Source organism: Sebastes fasciatus, chromosome 15 (assembly GCF_043250625.1).
Source record: "Sebastes fasciatus isolate fSebFas1 chromosome 15, fSebFas1.pri, whole genome shotgun sequence".
NCBI classification, from domain to species: domain Eukaryota; kingdom Metazoa; phylum Chordata; class Actinopteri; order Perciformes; family Sebastidae; genus Sebastes; species Sebastes fasciatus.
This window is the reverse complement of record NC_133809.1, coordinates 16,922,542-16,945,475: the sequence shown is the minus strand read 5'-3', so window position 1 is coordinate 16,945,475 and position 22,934 is coordinate 16,922,542. Positions and strand designations below refer to the sequence as shown.

Genomic DNA, 22,934 nt, shown 5'->3' with positions numbered 1-22,934 from the left:
ACAGAACATGTGTGCACGCTTCTCCCCCAATGACCACTTTTTGACTGCACAAAACAGTGGAGGAAGGATTAGAGTGAGTGGGGACACAGGTCAACCCCCCCTATACACACACAACTCATAAGTAGAGGGGCATCTATCACTGTGGGGACAAGACGTGGAGACTAAATTAACAGCTCGACTGTTTTTCTGTCTGTGCCCGAATGTGAAAATAAACAGTGACTTTTGGCTTTGCTTAAGAACTCGGAAAAAAAGGGGCTTTGGCAGGATACATCTGTAAGCACTTAAAAAATAAAAGACACCCATAATACTTTAATAGAGCCATGTTGGAGAGGCTTTTAGGCACAAGGTGTTCCAGTGTTAGTGTATGAGTACGTCTGTCTTCGTCGATCTCATCAAAGGGCCAAAGGGTCGCGGAGAGCCAGAAAAAATAACTTCAAGTGTGGATTTAATGAAGAATAAACTTACACTCACAAGAAACTACTTTTTGAAAAGCAGCTCTCGGGCTGCCAGTCAGTCACATTATTTACAAAATAGCTCACTGCTGTTACTGACCAGAGCTCTCTGTGTGTTCTCAGGTATCTGAACCACGTGCGGGCTGCCATGCCTCAGGACACAGCTGGAGGATACACCTCAACTTTGGCATGTCATCGAGCTATTCAGGATGCGTTCAGTGGGCTGTTCCCTCTGAAACGCTGATCCAGGACTCCAAAAGCCGGTGGTTAGAAATGCGAGTGAAAGGACAATAAAAGCCACAGCGCTGCCACTACGGAGAGGGAGAAAGCTGCTGTGGTAGGTGGTACTCTGACTGATCTTTGGTCAAGGTGTAAAGGAGTTTTTGTATTTTGTGTTAATTTTATATTTAAATAAATCACAATGAACATTGAAAAGCCATTATTGTATAGATTTATTTGAAAGTGAAACAACTTTGGACGTTTGATGTTAAGCTCTGAATAATAATAGTTCTAATACATTCTAGTATGAACAAAAGGAAGTCACAAATTGAAGTAAAGCTGGGTCATGGTTTATTACAAGATGCAATATCATGTGTTCTAAAAGCATCAGTAAAACGTAGTTTGTAAAAAAACAAAAACGAATTCTCAACTCAAATGTTTCCTTATAGTGGCGGGTCGATATGCTGATTACGTTGAATCTGTGGCTTCTTCACACTTCTGTCTCTTTGGAGCAGGTTCTTCTGAAGGCTCTGTGGATAAACAAAATCAGTTTAGAATTGAATAGTGTACAACTTTATTGTCCACCAAGTTAAAAAAAATAGTCTTTGGCCCATCTGGCGGTACATTAAAACGCACACATTAGGGATGACCCGAATGCTTCAAAGCTTCAACCGTTGCCATGGTAATCAACCTCCAAATCAGTATTCGAATGCTTCGGGTTTTTTTTATATACGTTTGTAATAATATAAGTAAGTAATACGTATATGTATAACTCCCCAAAAAATTAGCCCATAAAATAAGGAATAATCCCACAACATTATTCACATTCAACATTACTTATTAGTTATTTTCAGACAAATATCGCTGTTTGTTGTGTGTAGAGGTGCGTGTGTGTGTGTACAGTAGCGAAGCTTCGAATACCTTCGAATATTTCTCACCGAAGCTTTGAAGCCAAAAAAATGATATTCAGGACAGCTCTAGTGCACACACAGCACGTACAACAACAGTGACGGCGTGAATACTTTAAGTTAGGGCTGCAAAGAAAGATTTTCATCATTGATTAATCTGCTGATTATTCTACATCAGAAACAGGATTATTGCCAAGTAGGTATATACAAGGAATTTGAAGAAAGATCTTCAGTTTGCTTTCATACAAGGTTAAAAAAGTCTATTGCTCACATTTGAGAAGCTGAAAACAGATCATTTTTGTCATTCTTGCTTGAAAAATGACTGATTAATCGATTAAACTGATTTAGTTTCAGCTCTTTTCGAAGTAGCAAAAAATAATACATGACAATTAAGCAAACGAAAAAATAAACTGATTAAAATTGAGTCTAAGAGCTGAGCAACGTTCACGTTTGACTACTTGTCTTTTCCCCTGAAGTCATCATCCATTTATCATTAAATTCCTCACTATTTTATGAATGAACTCTCACCTGTCTGTTCATGATCACCGCTGAAGAGGACCTCTTTAGGGAGTGTGAAACTCACACACAGCATATCTTTGTTGGGCGCTACATTACGCACAAAATGCACCGAACACCGGTCCTTCAGGGGGAAGTCGAGGCTGCGGGAAGCCCTCTCCACCACGTCCGTCTCAGGCTGGTCAGGCTTAGAGAAGCCGTAGCAGTGCACTGTGGGTAAGTTCTCCTCACAGGAAGACTCCTGGTGCAACAGGCCTCTGAATGCGTCCAGGAAGTCCAGAGCCAAGGCGGGCAGGTTCATCACCACATGAACACTAGCTTCTCCCTTCAGCAGCGCGGGCAGCTCCTGCTTCACCGGCCCCTGGATGAACGCTCTGCCGTCCAGGTTAAAGGTTCGCACTTTCTTCTCCACCTTGTTGAGTTTGCAGTTGTGCTGCAGCCACCGGTGGGACTCTGGGTTGAGATCGTTGGCCAGGACGTTGGCACCTGAGCGGGCAGCCGGGAGGGCGAAGGGTCCAACGCCAGCGAACACATCGAACACGGTGTCGCCACGTTTCACGAGCTGCACCACGCGCTGGTGCTCTGTGCTCAGCCGGGAATTCCAGTATACACGAGAAAAATCAAACTCGTATGTCACCCCGTTTTCTTTCACCTGCAGCACAGACAAAGATTATATCAATCAGTCAATGACCTGAATTTATCTTAGAATGACCGCACAAATGGATCATTAACATGAAATAACACATTTGTGCTTTAACTTACTTTTGCGACCATGTTCTCCTCTCCAGCCAGCACCTCCATCTTGAAGTTGCGGTAAGTGGAGTCAATTATGTTTATCTTATTGACCACACAGGTAACACCAGGGTTTTTGTCCATGATGACTTCACCTACAATAGAAGCAGACACGAAGTTAACAATGAATATGACTTCCTAACTCTTTTTCTTTGTTAAACCATGGTCCTTTAATTTAATCAGAAAATAACACATTTACAAGAATTTAAAAAGGAAAATAAAAACAAATCTTATACTCATCATCAGTAAGACCCGATCTTCTAAGAAAGCTGATTAAAAAGTGTTGATGGCACTGATAAATGTCAGCATTTCTTCCTCTTTAGAATTGATTGCTCACATGACAGTAAGTCACATTTTTAGAAGGAAGTAGTTGCCTGGTTAAAGCAAAACACTGTCCATTCACAGAAGTGTGTGCTTGACACATGACTTGCTAAACATCCACTAAGACGTATGTATTTTTCACAGTAACAATTTTGAGAGCACACGGTAACAAACGTGATTCAAACATATATGGACAGGTCAAAAATTAAAGGGGGGCGCCTGGGTTAGCTCAGTTGGTAGAGCGGGCGTCCATGTATCAAGGCTTGGTCCTGACCGCGGCGGCCCGGGTTCGAATCCGGCCTGTGGCCCTTTCCGCATCCACTCTCTCTCTCCCCCCTTTCAAGACTCTATCCACTGTCCTCAATAAAAATGGAAAAATGCCCCCAAAAAAATAACTTTAAAAAAAAAAAAAAAAAAAAAAAAATTAAAGGAAAACCCTCAATAAAGGAGTGGAAAGACTAAAAATACGGACACGTCCATTCAGTGAAATGGTTCGATCAGTATCAGAATGATGTGAAATACACCATTAAACAGCTATGGGAGATTTTGGAGCAACGTGTTAGACAGCGCTCTCATCAAAAGACACCTTATTATGCGTTTTTTCCTTTCATTTGTCACCCATCTGTACTGAAATCCTTCATCAACATCTGCCTCTCACCTATGAGGTTCTTGTATGGGAGCTGGTGGTCCCTCAGGTTCATGTGTGCGATGTGTCCCACCCGGCTGAACCCAGAGGTCACGTCCTGACCCTGAGGGAGCACAGCCTCCAGCACCTCTTCACTCTTCAGGTTGTGATAGGTGAGCCGCAGCTCGTAGTGCTGCAGCTCCTCGGGGACACTGAATGACCTCAGAGCCTCGGCTTCAGCTTCACTGAAGGAGCTGGGAGAGGACACTCTGTGGGGGTCCAACAGCAACAAACGAAAGTCACTACTCTCCTCTTTGTCCTGCACCACTCTGGGCACCCCTGGGCGCTGGATGGTCGCCTTCCTCAGGCTCTTGACCACTTTGTTTAACACCCCAGTGGGCACCCGTATAGCTGGGACAGTAATGGTCTGTGTGAAGGCCTCCTTGTCCAGGGAGGTCATACCCCTGACCTCTGGAGGGGGCCGGTACAGTTTAGTCTCCATCGTGGGCTTCAGAGCAAAGCCTGAGCAAGCTGAAGCTGGCAGCGAGGCAGACCAGAGGCTCCGATACGCTAAGGCAGCTTTTAGGTTTCCTTCACTTTGTGCAGACGTAAAGACTCTGGAGAAGAGCCTGAAATGACAAAAAAGTTGCGATTAAGGAGCAGAAATTTAAAAGAAATTCATCCTAACTGTGACATGAGTTTCAAGTTTCAAGTTTATTTGTCATATGCATTTAAAAGTACAGTGTACAGTGAAATGCAATAAAATACATTTTACCCTTTTGCTCTCTCAGCCCTTAAAATCTATAAATAGTACAGTTGATAAATACTACAATAAATAAGACAATACCTGAGAATAAAATAATAAAACAACCTAAAACATCCATAAAACAATGACAATAGTCTTAGTTCACTTTGTACAGACGTAAATACTCTGTATGAGAGCCTGAAATGACAAAAACGTTGCGATTAAGAAGCGGAAATTAAAAAAAAACACATCCCAACTGTGACATGAGAGTTCAATCTAACAAAACGGAGTAATTTCGTGTTAAATAGACAGTAATAACGCTGTTAGTTTCGAGAAAAAATCACATTCAAGAGCTCACCTCAACATCCTCCGCTCTCAGGCATGCTTGAAAATGCGTCATCGGTGTTCGACCAGAGCCGGCTGCTGATTGGTCAACCGAGCGGAGAGCCGCGTTCTGATTGGACGGTCTCCCTTCCTGACGTGTTAAATGCGACGGAAATGACAGGCACCTGACCAACGTGAGTGATAAACAACAACAACAGTCAGCAGCTGATGAGTTAGTTGATAAGAGGGGAGTTTAAAAGTGATTTAGGAGGAAGATGGGACTGCCATAACTCCTCAGGACTTCACGCTGACTGGTGTGTGGAGTTTGGAGACAGACAGAGTTTGTTTCTTGTAGTTTGAGGGTTTTCTAGAGTAGAAAATGAGCCTCAATAGAAGACTATATAGTGGATCTGTAGGCGGGGACGTCGAGGGAAACGAGACTACACCTTTATTATTAGATGTAAGTACTAAAACAAGCACCACGTCTCTCACAAACTAGTGTTTTAGTCTAAATATGTGAACTTCAGGACTAATAGGCTGCACTAGCTGCTCCTTGCAGAGGTAAACTATCAGTAAACTAAGTTGAATGACTTGTTAAAATGTTATTTATGACAGACATCATGTGCTTTTTCCTGAAAACGTCTTCAGTTTCCAGTTTACTTTCTGCTTTCTGCCTCTGTCAGCACTTAACAGGAAAAGTCCACCATAAAACTGAAACTGCACCATAGTTATTTTAATGGTTATTTTCCTTCTGAGGATATCTTAAAAAATATTCTACATGTCATTTGTACCTTTTGCAATATACACCTAAAGTACAACTACCTGTTTACATTTATTTATTTATTACATCTACCCTACCTATTTTACAAGTGCAATTACCTCTGTTTACATTACATCTATTTTTATATTTTATACTTCTAGTGTAACACTTCTGTTTATATTTATTTATTACATCTACTCTACCTGTTTTATTTGCTTTATAACTGTGTGTGTTTTACATGGTGTATGTTTTATCTGCCTTGTTTAGTCTTGTCAAGTATTTGTTTTAAAGCACTGGCCAGAAGTGGCAACTGTGAATCTCGTTGTATTTAATACAATGACAATAAAGCTTTCTATTCTATTCTATTCTATTTAAAGGGGAAGTCCACTGATTTTACACAAGACATTCAGTTTGCTCCTCATGATTAATACCATACAGCCCATAAAACAGTTATCTAATATATTATGTGGCTCTGTGAGCTTTCCAAAGTCTACATACTAAATCCCTTCATTTAATTTAGATTTAACTTAATTGTTTTGTCTAAAAACAGTCAGCATTTAAAGATATTGAGTCTAAAGACCAACAGAACCAGCCTTAAATAGCACACCATGAGTAATGTTTCTGAACTTGTAGTAATAATAATAATAAAGTTTATTTATGTAGCACTTATCAAATCCATGTCACAAAGTGTTTTACAACAAACACAACCATAATCAAAATCTATCAATGAGAAAAAGGGATAAACTTAAAACAATGAATGACTACACGGCACCCTATTCTTAACATCAAGAACAACGTACAGTGCAAATCAATAGTTAAGAAAGTCCTTTAAAAAATGATAGCAAAGCCTTCCGATATAGATAAGTGTTTAAGCGTGATTTAAAACAAGATACTGATGAGATGACCCAAACCGGAGCCGAGGAGTCCTAAAAGCAAACGCTCGGTCCCCTCTAGTTTTAAGCGTGAGGTGGGAACAGTCGGCAGGTTCTTGTCTGAGGATCTCAGGCTGTGCACGGGTTGGTAAGGGGACAACAGCTCAGATATATGTTCTGGGGCCATGAAGGGCTTTAAAAGTAATAAGTAAAATCTATCCTAAAACCAGGATAAGGCATTAAAGTTGGAGTGATGTAGAATATAAACTCCCCCTTGGGTTGCTAAAAGAAAAGTAATTCTCAACAGAAATACAGAGTGATAGCTACATCCCACTCAAAACATGTATTGATAGTGTCATCACCACTGATTGTGACTTTTTTTGAAGTTGGTCTATTAACACTAAACCAGTAATTTGGTTCTGTGAGCTCAAAGACTTTTTGTTTGAGATTCAAAAAGTTTTATTTGAATCTAAGTCTTGAAAATGTCTCCATATTCCAGGAAAGTCTCTATGGGGGCTTTCAGTGTGCACCAACAGTCCATCTGTGGAGTAGCTTCAGCATTTGACTGTGAAAGACATTGGGATTTAGTTTGTCTCTCTGATGTTGAACAAAAGAGTAAATGTTTCAGATTTACAAAGCAGTTTGTGCAAATTGTATTTTGGGTCAATTTTCTCTTGAATAACTTTACCAGTAAATATTCTGAAGAAATGCAGATAGAGAAGAGTTTTTGCAGGGTTCATCAGTAGTAGTGAGTAATGTGACATAGTGTACACTGATCAATCAGTGTCGTTCATTTGCTGTTTTCATGTGACCAGAAGCCCTCACTCAAAGGAAGAGAGTGGTGAGAGGGGAAACACATTAGCACTTAATTTGATGACTCTTTGTCATGTTAGGTTAATTAACGACACCACCCATGGTAAAACATGTCTCTCAAATGACTTTACAGTGAACATGTTATCTAGATTGATCCCATCACCAATCTGAAACCAAGCACAAGACTAAAATTGAAAAGGAACCAGGTGAGATGGGATTTGTCTGTTATACTGATGGGTTTGTTGTTTGACTCAGCACTGTGCTGAGATGTGTTTTACCCAACTGTGACCCTGAACAGGATAAGCTGGTGATGAATACATCTGTATGGAATACATTAATTTGTTTATGTTAACACATTATTTTGCCATCACATATTCAATCTAAAAGTCAAATTTTTAGCATCTTCAAATCCGTGTAATTCTGCATTATAATTTTGCATGGCAACCAGTAGGGGCATAAATCACAAGTTTCATCACAATATGATACGATTCTTTGGAAATCAGGGACCTGCGTTCCATATGAGACAATATCATATGTCCATTTAACACAATCAGTGACATTTCTGTCAACTCACAAACAACAACTAGAATATGATTTGGTTTATTACTGGGCTTTTCCAGACATTTAAATGAAAAACACTTTTAATAAAAAGAATAAATATTAAGTTGGAATTTCAAAATTTCTTAAAGATGACGATGTGTATCAATATTTTCACTTTGCATCACTGATATTGGATCGTTGATCATTGAATCGATCCAGATCGATGTATCGTTACACCCCTAGCAACCAGTCTACATGTCCATCTGGTGTTGTTGTTAACTTCTGTCTTTCAGTACTGTAACTCAGGGTGAATCTGATTTAGCGGCCCGCAGGTCAATCCGAGCTTGTTGTGACACTGACACCAGAGTTGCCACTCGTTCTCTCCAGGATATCCCCTATTAGAGAGGTCAAGCAGTTTGGGCAGCTCCCCTTATCCTGAGCTCAGGCAGCTGTCCCACAGCTAGCAGCTCAAATCCCACCCCATCCATTCCCATTTCCATTCCCTGATCCTGCATGCCACTGCAGTGTTGTTTCATGACATCCATCATCAGGGCCGGCCAGTTGTTCTTAAACTGTCAGGAGCAATTCTCTTAAAGCTCTTGCAAAAATAATCAGATTTCTTCTACTCCGTTGTCTTCACACTCATTGTTCTACCTCTTTATCTTGTATCCACATGTTATCTCTGCTATGTGTGCAGGGATCAGCGCCGACCAAAGGAGCCTCCTTCGCCTCCTCTGTGTTTAACCTGATGAATGCCATCATGGGCAGCGGCATACTGGGTCTAGCTTATGCTATGGCTCACACTGGAATAGTTGGTTTTTGGTAGGAATGCTCTTAATACACCTTCTACATTTAAATACCTGACTGCTTTTTAAATAAATCAAACATAAAACTACATGTATGCTAACTTCTATTCTATGTGCCTTTCCTCTCTAGTATCCTGTTAGTAGTAGTGTCCAGCCTGGCAGCGTACTCTATACACCTCCTTCTGAAGATATGTGACCAAACAGGTGAGAGACTAACAATGCATACACAGTCTAACTTTAGATTATCACTTCCCTGTGCATTTATCCAGGGGGTTTCTTCCAGATTTTTTCATCCTGGACTCTCCCCGGTTACTTCACTCATGATTACATCACTATTCAGGGAAGCAGCTGATATGTTGTGGCTCTTCTTTATTCACTTCCTACTTGTGATTGAATCAGGTGATGTGTAAAGAATGTTTAAAAGGGTCCAAGGAGCCATGAGACGAGATAAGAAGAGATAACAGTGGGATGTTGTTTAGCAGTTATCACTCAAATACTGTTTTCTGAGAGTTATTTGAGGGAAGGGACATCCTATCCTGATTTTTGATCATCTTAGATAGGGAACTCCACCAATTTTACACATTAAAGTGTATTTTCAGGTATTGGGGACGACCACAGCGTACGTGATAGAGCTGTCTGATAAATTGCCTCAGGTTCAGTTGGGTCTGAAGACTACAAGTTTGAAATGAAAAAAATCTGGAAATGTGGAGTTAGGATGAAGTGAGTTTACGTAGCAGACCCCTGTAGCCCGCTCCTCATCTCTGCCAGAGGCTAGCAGCTCAAGAATATATTAGCCACTACAAGCATAGCACACCCAAATGTACGACTGAACTTTCAGTAGGCACGTTGCATTGTGGGTAATGTATGCACCAGGTTTTGAAATGTTAGAAGAAGAATGCCTGGACTAAAAAAGACAATATATCTGGTTCTGCTGCATCTAGGGCTGTTCCGAATACCATTTTTTGGGCTTTGAAGCTTTGGTGGGAAATATTCAAAGGTATTCGAAGCTTCGCGGCACAGCAGGGTGACATGTTCTTCTGTCTGTCGGCCTCCATCTCCCCCGTTTCAGTGCCCGAGACAGTGTCGCTGCCGCACTACTGTCCACACACGCACCTCTACACACAACAAACAGCGATATGCCTCTGAGAATAACTAAAAATAATTAATGTTGAATATGAATGATGATTAAGGTTGTGGGATAATTCCTTATTTTATGGGCTATTTTGGGGATTTGTACTTAATTAATTATATACTTGGATATAAAAAAAAAGCCGAAGCATTCGAATAGTGATTTGGAGGTTGAATAATACCGTGGCAACGGTCGAAGCTTCGAAGCATTCGGTTCGGCCCTAGCTGCATCAGTTTTGATCATTTCTGTTTTAAACTGTCCATCGTGGATCCAACTGTGTTTATAGGAGAACACTGCTGAGTCGGTCGAACACTCTTTTAAGTAGTTGTGACTGTTTTTTATTTGACTCTCATAGGTATCAATTCATATGAAGACCTCGGAGGAAAAGCTTTGCAAAAAACAGGAAAAGTAAGTCTTTTGGATTAGTGTGAATCTCCGTCAAAAAAAAAAAAATTAATTCACTCATTTCTATTTTCCCCATGACCAGAGGAAATGTTTACACTAACCACCTTGTCAAACTTCTTTTTAGGTTGTGGTCGGAATTTCTATTATCATCCAAAATATTGGTGGTAAGTCAGCTCCTGTTTCACTGCACAGTTGCATACATTTCTTTGACATGTTGAACATAAACCAATTTTGTGGTTTGTTTTTTAGAAGTGTTGAAGAGGGTGCACAGTGCTGCAGGGTCAGACTGTGGCCAGTTTATTTTGGAGGCAGATAGTGCCTCCTACTGGTGATCAGAAGCCTCTGTTTACTCCCTTCTTCCTGTGAGGCTATTATACAGATTCTGTGATAACCTTTGACTCTGTAGCCGCTGTCCTCCCGGCCCCCTCCCCTGGGCCTGAAACCTGACTTCTCGTCTAATTGATCACTGATGGTAAACCCACCCAGTGTTGAGTAACCTAATGGGACCCCTCCCTTTATCCCCACACTTCTCTCTCTCTCTCTCCTACTGCCATCTATCCACCCGTCCCTCAGCCACAAACTGCTCTTCTCAGACAGTGGAGAGCTGAGGTGATCGCTCCTCTGCAGTCATTAGTGGCACGGCTGAGTGGATTATTGCCGTGCCCTCTGGTATGTTTGTGGTTTTCCCAGCATGGGGCAGTATGTGTGAGAGTGTGAGAGCCTGCACTGCAGCCTGCATCTGTCTGCACCTCGGGCCCCTTTTATAAGAGTGCAATTAGCCTCACTCTGGGTAAACATTCATCTGTACTGCCAAAGGCTGATGGGCCAATTGACCTTAATTACTGACCAGCTCAGGGCTCTCACAGCCCGCCCGTCCCCTCACTCTTAATGAAATGAAAGTGGCTCTGTCTTGTGTTGAACACACTCTCCCACTGTTCGCTGACCACACACAGACGGTTTGCATCAATTTTCCTAGACGTTTTACATACATGCTTATTATTAGAATATGTTTTCCTACCACTTGGCCAATAACAATCTTTTTCCTTCACTCAAGGGCCTTTTTCTGTTTTAGAGATGTGAGTATTATCCCACCAGGAATTCCCATCAAAGTGTTGTTGTACTTCCCGCAACCCTACTGCATGAAATTCAACTATTGCATCATGCCTGTTGTGTGAGCCCTGTCAGTGTGCCTTTGTGTGGTGGAAAAGATTTTTTGTTTTTTGTGGTTCGCTTAAATTGTTGGATGAAAGTTTTTTTGCGGCAAAACTTTTTTGGCTAAATCACTAAAGCAACTGCTGCCTCAGAATAACCGTATTGACAGATTTTAGTGCTTATAAATGGCATTCGTTATTCACAGAGTGAGTGTCCTTGTGTCTGTGTGGGCTGGAGGGTTATTGGAGGAATTTTCTTTTATAAACAAATACAGGATCTGAGGGATTATGGTCTAGGCTTATTTAACGGCGAGTGCAAGACCTGCCTCGGGGGGCAGTGAGGTCCCAGCTAACTCCGGCTCCGCCTGGCTTCACAAATATAAATCCCTTAACATTATCTCCCTTTATGACTGACCACACACTGCATCTGAGTCCCGTTTCAGCCACAAACGTCCTCTCCATCTCCCCTTTCCCATTTTCCTCCTGGTGTTTTGGGGGGCTGATATGACCCTCAGGAAGTGACCCCCATCCCCTCTCTGATTGGCTGTCCGTTGGAAGGATGTTGGAGCCCGTCGGAGGCTGATAATATCCTGTTTCCTAGTGAGGTGGAGCAGTGGGAGAAATACCTGGATTAGCGTCAGAGATCGTTATTGTTAGCATTCCTCCCCCCACCTCCTCGCACTTCTCCATCCTGGCTGCTACTCCTGGTTTCCAGCAGTTGGAAGATCTGCATAATGTCTGCTCCTCTGCACCGAGGGCTTTGCTGGTGATCCCCTTGAGCTGCTTGCCCCACCCATCTGCATTAACTCAGAGCCGCAGTTCCCCCTCCACCCTGCCTTCCATTTCCTCGCGCTGGAAAACACACACCGCCCTCACACAGCGATTCGGGATTGCTTGTTGCCACATACAGTCATCTGATTTAGTCGTTTTGGTGTCATTGTGTGCTTTTTATTTTATTTAGACATTTTCTGAACCTGTTTTCCTCTCTCCCCCTCAGCCATGGCATCCTATTTGTTCATCCTGAAGACGGAGCTGCCTGCAGCCATCGACAGCCTCTTGGACCCAGGCAACACAGGGTGGGTATACGTACAGCACCACGTTCTCCGCCAATAAGAAAATGTGGTTCAAAATGTGTCACAGCTGCGGGTGAAACCAAGCCATTCTTTTAGATTAGCTCCACTAAGATAACGCATGAGTCATTCCTGTTCCCATGATGTTGTAGATTATACCTTTGGCCTTCAAATAAGTCAAATTTGACACTCGTGCACCGCAAAGCTAAACAAACTGGAATTAGTCGGGCAGTGAGAAATGTATGTATGGTAGAAGAAGATCTCTCATCAAACCACAGTACACTACTAATACATTGTCTGTGAGCATGCTCTGTGCTGTCTGGCCTGAATCACGCCCAGAGGAAATGCATTTACGATGGAGAGCCATACATCACCCATCATGAGCAGCCTGTAGTCTTTCATTGGCCTACGTGGACGAGCCTGCAGTCCCTCGTCCCGGGCCAAGAATGTAACTTCTATCACTTTATTATTGGCCACACTGGTTTAAGCAAGAGTCGTAGCTGCTCTCTCAGCCCGATCCGTCAACATCTGAATCTTCCGCACACAGCTGCTTTGTATTAGTGCTCTCATTTCACCCCCCCCCAAATCTCTCACACATGTTCCCCGGAATCAGACTGATACAAGGGGATATCAGTTTTGCCATTCTAATTACAGCTCACTGCTGAGGGAAACAAAACATTTCTGTTAATGAGTGGCTTTGGGATGTTAACAGACACATACTCAATTCCATCAAAGCCTAAATGAGCGAGTTGTTTTATATTAAAATGTCTGGCTCATTTATCATAATCTGACAGAGCGCAAACACAGTTGTGCTCAATCTTTTAGTCTTGCGCTAATGGACTGTATGTCCTGTTCAAGTTTCTCTCCAAGGCCAAAAGACGTGGACAGCTGTTGATTTGGGTTTGTGCTGCACTGGCTAGATTTATGCTGATCTTCAACACTATGTGCAGATCGACTCATTGGCATTCATACTCCAACTTCATACCTTGCAGCTATCCTGCATCTTATCATAGCGTGAAATGTTCCACATTTCATGGGTCTTCTAGGTATCCTGCGCCTTTACAGTAAGCCTCGAGCCTCCTGAGAGTGGATCCTAGTGGTGGTGGGGGATTTTTTATACATCCCTGTGTGTGCATAATGTTCTGTAAAAGTGGAGAAGGGGGTTAGCTAAGCTGCGGTCGAGCGGTTCGGCTAAACTTAGAGTTGGAGTAGAGGTGATTGGACAAGAGAGAGTCAGGGTCAGAGCAGGGGTCTCCGTGACATCCAGTTACAGGGCAGAAACGGCGTAGACGCACAGACAAATCCATCAGCGCCTATGGTAACGCCACAGCTGTGAAACTGCCAAACAGGGGTCAGTGGGTGTTGATGTGGTCGGAGCAGGTGCTGCTGACTGTGGGAGCCCCATAAAGAGTGGTGGAGCCAGTCCCTCATGACCCCACGCTGCGGTCCAACATACAGCAGCGCCTGGCAGCACCCTTCCCCACCCGACCCCGACCCCAGCGGAGCCGGCATGCCTTCCACATGTGTCACCTCGAGCGCTGCCCCTCCTCCTCCTCCTCTAGCTCCCCAATCCCGAATAAACCGCCAAGGCTATCCCTCAGCAAAGGAAAATATTATTCCCCCTCTCCGAAAAACCCGGCAAGTGAAATGTGGTCTCATCTGACGGAGCGACACAACGTTTGCATGTGAATTACATAATTGTTATGGTTCGCAAGAACTAAAGCCCTTAATTCGTACCACATGATGAATCTGTCGTTCCGTATTTGAGCACGAAATGGAGACAAATTTCCAGAGTTGGTCCATTTTTTAAAGCTCTGAAGCTTCATCTCTGTCGTCCCTGACGCTGCAGGACCGAGGAGATGATGATGATCATTGAATAATTCATGTCCTTCATTCTTGTTTTCCAGACATGCCTGGTATGAAGATGGCAGGTTGCTTTTGACCCTAGTTACAATTTGTATTGTTCTACCTCTGTCAATATTGCCTAAAATTGGTAAGTATGTAGATCAAATGTGATCATCTTGATTTGCTGCCCTGACTGGTTTTTAATTCTTGTTTCTCACCACATCTTTTTCTCACCATTACAGGCTTCCTGGGCTACACCAGTGGCATCGCCTTTATCTTTATGCTGTACTTTGCAGTTGTGGTGAGTTTAGATATAAAAAAAAAAAGTTTTTTGCCAACTTTTCTGTTGTTGACATGTTGTCTTGCCTCCTCTCCAGGTTGTGGTGAAGCAATGGTCCATCCCCTGCCCCCTGCCTCACAATATAACCACACTCTCAGGTGCCATCAAGGTAACAACAACAACAACCCACATTTCCTTCTATTCTTGTCCACGTGCACACAAACACGCATACATAAGATACTGCAGGTCTGAGGTAGGTAGTCTGGGCCAGACGGTCACGGCCACAGGATTATGAGGAGACTGAGTTTACTGATTACTCTGGCTGATGAGGACCAGAGGAGGCTGCAGCAGAGAGCTGTGTATGGTGAATGGTGCCAGTCCTGAGGGGAAGGAAGTTCAGGTGACCTTGCATCAGTCTGGAAATGACCTCTGGCCTTTTTGAATTATACAGCCCAGAGTATAGCTGCAGACCTGGCATGGTTTAATTCGATGGTTGTTTTTCCTTTTAGCTCCAAAGCCAGGCAATGGAAACATAAAGCTCTATGTTGCAGCACTGCAGAAGTCGTCTCCTCTCCGCAATAACACGCTCCCTCTTCTCTCCTTGTTTCTCCAGATATCAAATTCCTCTGACTCAGATTGTACACCCAAACTCTTTGTCATCTCCAGTAAGGTACGTGTATGAAACCAGCCTTTTTTTCTCTATGCTGCCCACGCAGAATCTGTGAGGTGGCACTGAGTCGTTGTTGAAAGTAGGTCTGCTGCATTTCTTTGACTCTGGTGGTGAGAAGTCTCACTCTCTTCCTAAGTTTGGGCTGTATATACTGTATGTAAGGAACTCGGGTGCACTATTCAGCTGCCACTCACCTTTATGTTACATGTAAAGGCCATATGTACATGCAGAATTACACGAAGCACATGTTTGGTCCAGATGTTTAAACACAATTTGACAATGTTTTGCGAGAAGATCCGAAAAAGGTCACACATAGGCTGCATTCACAGCAGATCCGGTGGTGCGGTGAAAACACAAGTCCTCCCATTTTCATTTTGAATAGGGGTATCAATCAATCAATCAATCTTTATTTATATAGCACCTTTTGAACAAATAAAATGCACTTCTTCTTCAGTGCTTTAGAAGCGATTGTCAAATGTCATAATTAACAGTTACTCAAAGTCGTAAAGTTTTGATAAAACAAAATGAGTAAAATAGAGTATAAAATAGTACAAATAATAAAATCTAAAATTGTAAAACACTACATGAAAGCCAGACTGAAAGGATGGGTTTTTAGTTTACCTTTTAAAAAATATCAATATTTTCAGCTCTTCTCAGATCCTGTTGAAGGCTGTTCCAGCGGCGTGGAGCATAATGTCTGAAAGAAGCATCGGCAAATGTTTTTGTTCTGCTAAAAGAGAAGAACCAGAGATTCAGAGGGGTCTTGCTGGTTCATAAAGCAAAAGCATTTCTGAGAGGTAGTCTGGTGCACGGCCTTGCAGTGCCTTATAAACTAATAAAATCATTTTTAAATCAACAGATAACCAGTGTAACGACTTTAAAATAGGCGTAATGTGTGCTCTCCTTTTGGTCTTGGTACTGCGGCAGCCGCAGGGTGTGCCATTTAAAAATAAAAAAAAAGGCAACAGCCTGCAGTGGAAAAGTAGAAACAAAATCAACTTCAACGCAACCCGACGTCATGCTGCGGTGGCCAATCACGTAAGCGGCAATCCAGAGCTGTACAACCGTGCCATAAGGGATCAAAAGACGTTAATCGTTGCTGTCACCGCTGCATAATCCTGCAGCGAACCGCTGAAACGCCTGATCTGGTGTGAATGCAGCCTTACACAGTCATTGGTAATATACTGTATATTTCCATCCACTGAATACATTTACTCAGGAAAGTTCACACCTGAACTTTGCGTCGTTACACTGATGCAGCCCAGATGGTAGTTACTACTTAACCGTACCTTGATGGTCAAGTATACCTCGCTTTGGTGCTTCATGTCGTCTGCTCTCTCCAGGCTCTTCCCCTGTTTCCCTCCAGATACAAAAACACACGCCCCATACACACATCCATGCTCATACGCCACACACACACTCACCCAGGACAGTGTGTCTGTGAGAGGGAGAGAACTGCGGGAAAAGTGAAACGCCGGAGCGAGTTTCATGACGGTGGCTTAAAGAAATAACATGACAACTAATATTTGTACTCAATGTTGGCGATATCATAATTTACTACATCCCACGTAGAACAAGATGCAATACATCACGTTTATTCAATATATCAGCCACCCCTACCTTGACCCACCTGCCCCCTCACGCCTGTGTAACTCTGACATATATGTGTTGCAGAGCGGCTACGCCATCCCCACCATGGCCTTCTCCTTCCTGTGCCACACGGCTATCCTGCCAATCTACTGCGAACTAGACCGGTCAGCACTGCAGCTTTACTTTTACTGTGTAGCTTAAGTCATTGAGTCTATTGTTCACCAGCCAAGTAAACATTGCGCTCAATGAATGCATCCTTGTCTCTCAGACCTACTAAAGCCAAGATGCAGAAGATTACAAATGTCAGTATTAGCCTCAGCTTCCTGGTTTACCTCATTTCTGCTCTGTTTGGCTACCTCACCTTCTACGGTAAGCCTGCAGTGACACACTTTTACCGCAACTACTTAACTCTAGCTGCTTTTTCCGAGCCCCGTCATATCTGTTCGCATCGTACCCTCACTTTATTCTTGTCTCCTGCTCGTAGATCAAGTGGACTCGGAGCTGTTGCTTGGCTACGATACGTACATGCCTCGGGACATTATGGTGATGGTGGTTCGACTGGCCATCCTGTTCTCGGTGTTGCTGACTGTACCCCTTATTCAGTTCCCTGTGAGTATACCGACCCCGGAATGTTCTTTTAAAGGACCAGTGTGTAACATTTCAGGGGATCTATTAGCAGAAATGGAATATAATGTTGATAACTCACTCACGCGGCTCACACTGTATCTTTAACACAACCCAAAAGTACCAAAGAGTGTCCCAATGTCCTCATTTTGGATTCTTTTCTTTTCAATTCTATGAAATTACTTAAAAGCAAGAAAGGGCTGAAGTTGTTGGACTCATACAGCTGCATTTCTTTCATAAGCCTCTGATGTAAAATTAAGTTTTATTTGAGTCTTTGTTTATATGTTTGTATTATTGGTAGGACTGTCAATCAATTAAAATAGTTAATCGCAAATTAATCACACATTTTTTATCTGTTCAAAATGTACCTTAAAGGGAGATTTGTCAAGTATTTAATACTCTTATCAACATGGGAGTGGACAAAGATACGTGCTTTATACAAATGTGTGTATATATTTATTATTAGAAATCAATTAACAGCATAAATAATGACAAATATTGTCCAGAAACCCTCACAGGTACTGCATTTAGCATCAAAATATACTCAAACCATAACATGGCAAACTGCAGCCCAACAGGCAACAACAGCTGTCAGTGTGTCAGTGTGCTGACTTGACTATGACTTGCTCCAAACTGCATGTGATTATCATAAAGTGGGCATGTCTGTAAAGGGGAGACTCGTGGGTACCCATAGAACCCATTTTCATTCACATATCTTGAGGTCAGAGGTCAAGGGACCCCTTTGAAAATGCCAATGTCAGTTTTTCTTCGCCAACATTTAACGCAAGTTTGGATTGTTTTTTAGCCTCCTTCTTGACAAGCTAGTATGACATGATTGGATACCTATGGATTCCTTAGGTTTTTTTCTAGTTTCATATGATAAGCTTTGTTTGTGTGTGCGCTTCAGGCCCGAAAGGCTGCTGTCTTGCTGATGTTTGAAAGACGTCCCTTCTCCTGGCCGATCCACATCATTTTGACTCTCATCATCCTGAGTGTGGTGCTGCTGCTGGCCATCTTTGTGCCTGATATCAAAAATGTCTTTGGAGTTGTGGGTATGTGAAATGTTTATTTTGCTGTATTCTGGTCTTTTATAAATCCTATAATTATTATTATTTTTATTTTTAAGGACACAGTCATTTTGCATTAACAGTGACCTTGAAATACTCTGATCTGTTTTCAACTACAGCAGACATTAAACGCAGCCAAGCTCTCAGCCAAGATGTCAATATTCCACAGTTATTGATCGTGGTGGCTAAAATCACAGTACCTGCTTATACATAATTAATGGTGCAGTCCTGCTCAAACAGTTTATGAAGCTGCTATTGTCGGACATATATACAGTATGTTGTCTGTAGAATTCATGTGACGTTCCTGTTTCTTTCCCCAGGAGCGACAACATCCACCTGCCTGTTGTTTATTTTCCCCGGCATTTTCTACCTCAAAATCAACAGAGGACCCCTCAAATCCTTCGACTCCATTGGGGTAACTAAACACTGATATAATCTATCGATCTAATCTATATAGATATAATGAATACTCACCGACTACAGCTTCTGCGTACATTTTTATTTATTTTGACCTTGTTCTGACTGTTGTTTTTGCTCTTTGTGTCTCCAGGCTGGACTTCTGGTGGTCTTTGGTTTCATTATGGGAATCATCAGCTTCTCTGTCATTGTCATCGAATGGGTACATGACTCATAATCCTGCCTGGCCCCTCTTTAAGGGCAAAGCGTGCCAAAGAAACTGAATAGTGGATAAAGAAAGGGAATAGACACCTCAGGGAGATTATTTATGGAAACGTTGTTCTCAACTCTAGACTTGTGTTTGTTTCTGTCCTTCTAAATTACAAACAAAGACCAAACTCACAAGAACTTCTCATATTACACTCACCTTATTTTTACATGCTGACTTTTAAATGTATACCCAATTCAGAGCAAATCTTTATTTTATTTTTTTTAAATCTTCATAGAACAAAAGATAAGTGAAGTTTACTGTGTCAGAACGATACAAGAAAGCAAGTTGACCATTATCTTTAAGTTAATTTTATGAACTTGTTTTTCGTTTTTACTTTCCGACAGCCTTTGTATTGTCTGTGTGCATGATAATCACCGTATGTAAACCAATCTGACTGTATTTGAAAATGCTGTTAGTCCAAGTCTGAACCATATATGTGTCAAAAAATGTGTTGTGCAACATTTATACATACACAATCACTAATACTCATTCCCAAGATTATTTAAATGTTATTTTATTCACATTTGTTGTTTTGGATTTTTCTTTTAAACTTGTTTTATATCATTTAAAGCATGTATTGATTTTCCAAACAGTTCTGCTTCTACTTGTATTCTCTACCTTTTAAATGAATGGGACCAGATAATTCCAATGTATTGTATGTGGTTATAATGTACAGTAGAATAATATAATAATGTTCTTCAAATTATTTGGATTTAATAAAAAGGGAAATTGTTTATGTAGTGACATGTCACTTTGCTCATTTAACCACTAACCTGTCTTCATTAGTGTTGTGGGAGGCTCATCAGTCTAACATGTCACATTCATGGCTGTGTGTATTTGATTGGCAGGCGTAGCATTGACGCTGAGACCTGCTCCTCAGCGCTGTGCTGTGGGTTCAGCCTGCAGCTAATGAAAGCCACATGCTCGGTACGTTTCTAATCATGATGCTGTTTAGATTGTCTCCATGCTGCCTCTGGAACCTACAGCCATCCGACTGCTGCTTTTAATCTAAGGAATTAGGCAGTGCGGCCCCGCCGTCCCTGCAGAAAGCAGTGGCTGCCCGCTCTTCACGCCCCCTTAAAGAGGTCCCCCAGTCCAGGAAATATCCCATACCTCCATCCTCCACTCTGAAGGACACTCCCATAAAGTCAGCGCACCACTATCAACTCTGAACATACAGTATATTTGGTAGTTGATGGTGGAAAAAGCACTCAGACCCTTTCCTTAAGAACCGATAGGACAATGTAAATTATACTCCATTACTTGAGTAAAGGACTCGTTCTGCAGAAAAATGCCCTCTCTGACTGCTATATTTATTATATATGGCATTATTAGATTGTTAATACTAATGCATCAATGTATAAGTAGCATGTTCCTCTTGTAGCTGTTCAAAAGTGTAGTTACTGTAGGTAGTTCAGTGGTTCCCAACCTAGACATAGATATCTGAAAGTGACAAGGGCTCACGAGCCAAAAAAGATTGAAAACCACTTACAGTGTATTTTATAAGCTTATCATATGTTTTTTTTATGTAAAACCTAAACCTGAAAAGTAATTACAGCTGTCAGATAAATGCAGCCGAGGAAAAAGTAAAATATTACTCTCTGAAATGTAGTACAGTAGAAGTATAATTCTTCAGCGACCATCATCGCCAGCCGTCTGTCACCAAATCTGTGGAAACTCTCAAGCTCTTTCAGAAATTAAACCAACCTCTGACTACATGGTTCCTATGGGAACCTCTGAGCTAAACCCATTTGCAAAACAAGATTACCACCTAGTGTCAGACTGTGCTCACAGCAGTCCAGTTCCTCCTCAATTCACTGACATTCCTCTCTTGGTTTATGAACGCCTAACTAGGAAGAGATAACCAGATGCTCCAGTTCTCTCCCGGTTTTATCATGTGTTGGAAACATGCACGTTAACAGAGACCAGAGCTGTTTTTATGGAGGTCTGACTGGGGCATGAGTCCTCATCCCAGGGTGGGAGTGTTTTTGTTTAGTTAAACTCACTCACACCCTGGGCTCATGTCCAGCAGTATGACAACACCATCTCCCAGGGTTAAAGGATGGAAGGAGGCGGAGGAACGATGGTGGGCTGAAATGAATCCCCTGTTGGCAGCCTCCGCTCTCGTATTGTTTCAAGAGGAGTCGGCTGTGTTCTTTGAAAATTATTTTCTGTTGTTGTAAATCAGGATTTTTGGGTAACAGCTGTGTCTGATCCCATTTTGACCTTTAACACAGTTTGACATCCTATTGTTTGATAGCCTTCATGGATGAGATCATCGATTCCCAACTGGGGGTAGCCTACTACTAATTAACTCAACTAAACTAATTCAACTAAAGAATTGCCGTTATATATTTGTGTGAAGGATGAAAATAAACAGCCATAATATTACAAATTGGTGCGATGATGAGCTTTCATAAATGTACAATTACAACCCAAGTCAGTTGGCCACAACATGTTGCAACTAAGAGTGTGTAAAGTGAAATAGTTAGCTAAAAGTAATGGATAAACAGTTGAAAAAGTTTGGTTAAAGCTTCAGTAGGCAGTATATTTTTTGGTATCATTGTGCAAAAAATCCATAATAACCTTTCAGCATATTGTAATTCAAGTGTTCTGAGAGAAAACTAGACTTCTGCTCCTCCTCATGGCTCTGTTTTCAGGCTTAAGAAAATCTAGCTCATGACGGGAGACTTTAACCAATCACAGGTCAATTCAGAGAGAGAGCGTTCCTATTGGCTGTGCTCCGGTCATGTGACCAGAACCTGCCGTTCCTTCACCAGATTTCACAATGGCGGCGGCGTCACAAACTTTCTCATTTTACAGCTTAACAGTGCACTACAAGATGATTCTGAGAACATTTGAGGCAAGAAATATGCTTTAACGTAACATAATATTGATTCATATTTGATCAGCGCGGCCTAGTTTGACCGTTTGGTCGGAGTTTGCGAGTGATTGACAGCCGGCTCTCATAGACAGCAGACCTCAGATCAGCTCTTACTGCTTGTTTTCCTCCGGTCTGTTTCATGTACTACTGTCAGGATATAGCTACCGTTTTATAAAACTAACTTTTTTAAGTCATATTTGCTCCGATCTCGCCTACTTCAGCTTTAAAGTAAAGGATAAACACTTGATATTGTTTGGTTAACGTTTACTAAAAGTAAATAATTAAATATTTAACTAAAAGTAATTGATAAACAGTTGAAATTGTTAGGTTAAGGTAGGCTAAAATTTTAAAATAGCTGGCTAAAAGCAATAAACCGTAGTTAGCTGAAGTAATGAAGAAACAGTGGAATTAGCTGAAAGTATTGGATGGGGTAGCCGGCTACTTGAGCTCATCTGACAGGACTGTGGTGGTACATACTGTAAGTCTGACAATAAAAGGTTGTGAACCTCTGGATTAGAACATCTGCACAAAGCACTCAACAGCCTGTTCAGTTAGACTTCACAGTGAAGCCATCGCAGCCCTCTACAAATTAGTAGGCTATTGGCAGAAAGCAGAACCAATGCAGAAAAATCCACTTCCTCTTCCTGTTTGTGTTTCAACAACATCTGATCAACATGCCTTCATAGAGGATGTCAGAAACTGCAGCAGAGCTGAGAAACGCGCACATCTGCTTTCTGTTTACCCGCGTAATCTTGTTCAACAGGCATTCCTGGCTGAAAGGTGCTTCAAGGGTCTTTTCACATGAGCCTCTTAATGCTGGTTGGCATGATGAGTGGTTTTCCTTGTTAGTCATGGTGGC

At 42.0% G+C, this 22,934-nt stretch overlaps 3 protein-coding genes across 6 annotated transcripts in view; 2 read left to right on the top strand and 1 right to left on the bottom strand.

The window, feature by feature from the left end:
* mnat1 (MNAT1 component of CDK activating kinase) overlaps window positions 1–891 on the top strand; it is a 43,038-nt gene extending 42,147 nt beyond the window's left edge. For all 4 annotated transcript variants that reach the window (XM_074661631.1, XM_074661630.1, XM_074661629.1 and 1 more), the window contains one exon: window positions 576–891. In XM_074661631.1, coding sequence (XP_074517732.1) covers window positions 576–696 — 121 coding nt within the window. In that variant the 3' untranslated portion in view covers window positions 697–891. The remainder of the gene's footprint in view (window positions 1–575) is intronic.
* trmt5 (tRNA methyltransferase 5) lies at window positions 888–5,069 on the bottom strand. Its single transcript, XM_074661625.1, has 5 exons — window positions 4,937–5,069; window positions 3,867–4,462; window positions 2,858–2,982; window positions 2,108–2,747; window positions 888–1,201 (listed from the first exon to the last, which is right to left on the bottom strand). Exons 1-5 carry the CDS (start codon window positions 4,942–4,944, stop codon window positions 1,140–1,142), a joined length of 1,431 nt encoding a protein of 476 aa, XP_074517726.1. The 5' UTR covers window positions 4,945–5,069; the 3' UTR covers window positions 888–1,139.
* A 17-nt stretch (window positions 5,070–5,086) lies between these two features.
* slc38a6 (solute carrier family 38 member 6) lies at window positions 5,087–19,931 on the top strand. Its single transcript, XM_074661626.1, has 16 exons — window positions 5,087–5,362; window positions 8,585–8,709; window positions 8,824–8,897; window positions 10,178–10,230; window positions 10,352–10,391; window positions 12,376–12,454; window positions 14,356–14,441; window positions 14,536–14,594; window positions 14,671–14,742; window positions 15,187–15,243; window positions 16,918–16,997; window positions 17,102–17,202; window positions 17,318–17,442; window positions 18,365–18,509; window positions 18,845–18,939; window positions 19,075–19,931. Exons 1-16 carry the CDS (start codon window positions 5,282–5,284, stop codon window positions 19,156–19,158), a joined length of 1,356 nt encoding a protein of 451 aa, XP_074517727.1. The 5' UTR covers window positions 5,087–5,281; the 3' UTR covers window positions 19,159–19,931.
* The last annotated feature ends 3,003 nt before the right edge of the window (window positions 19,932–22,934 follow it).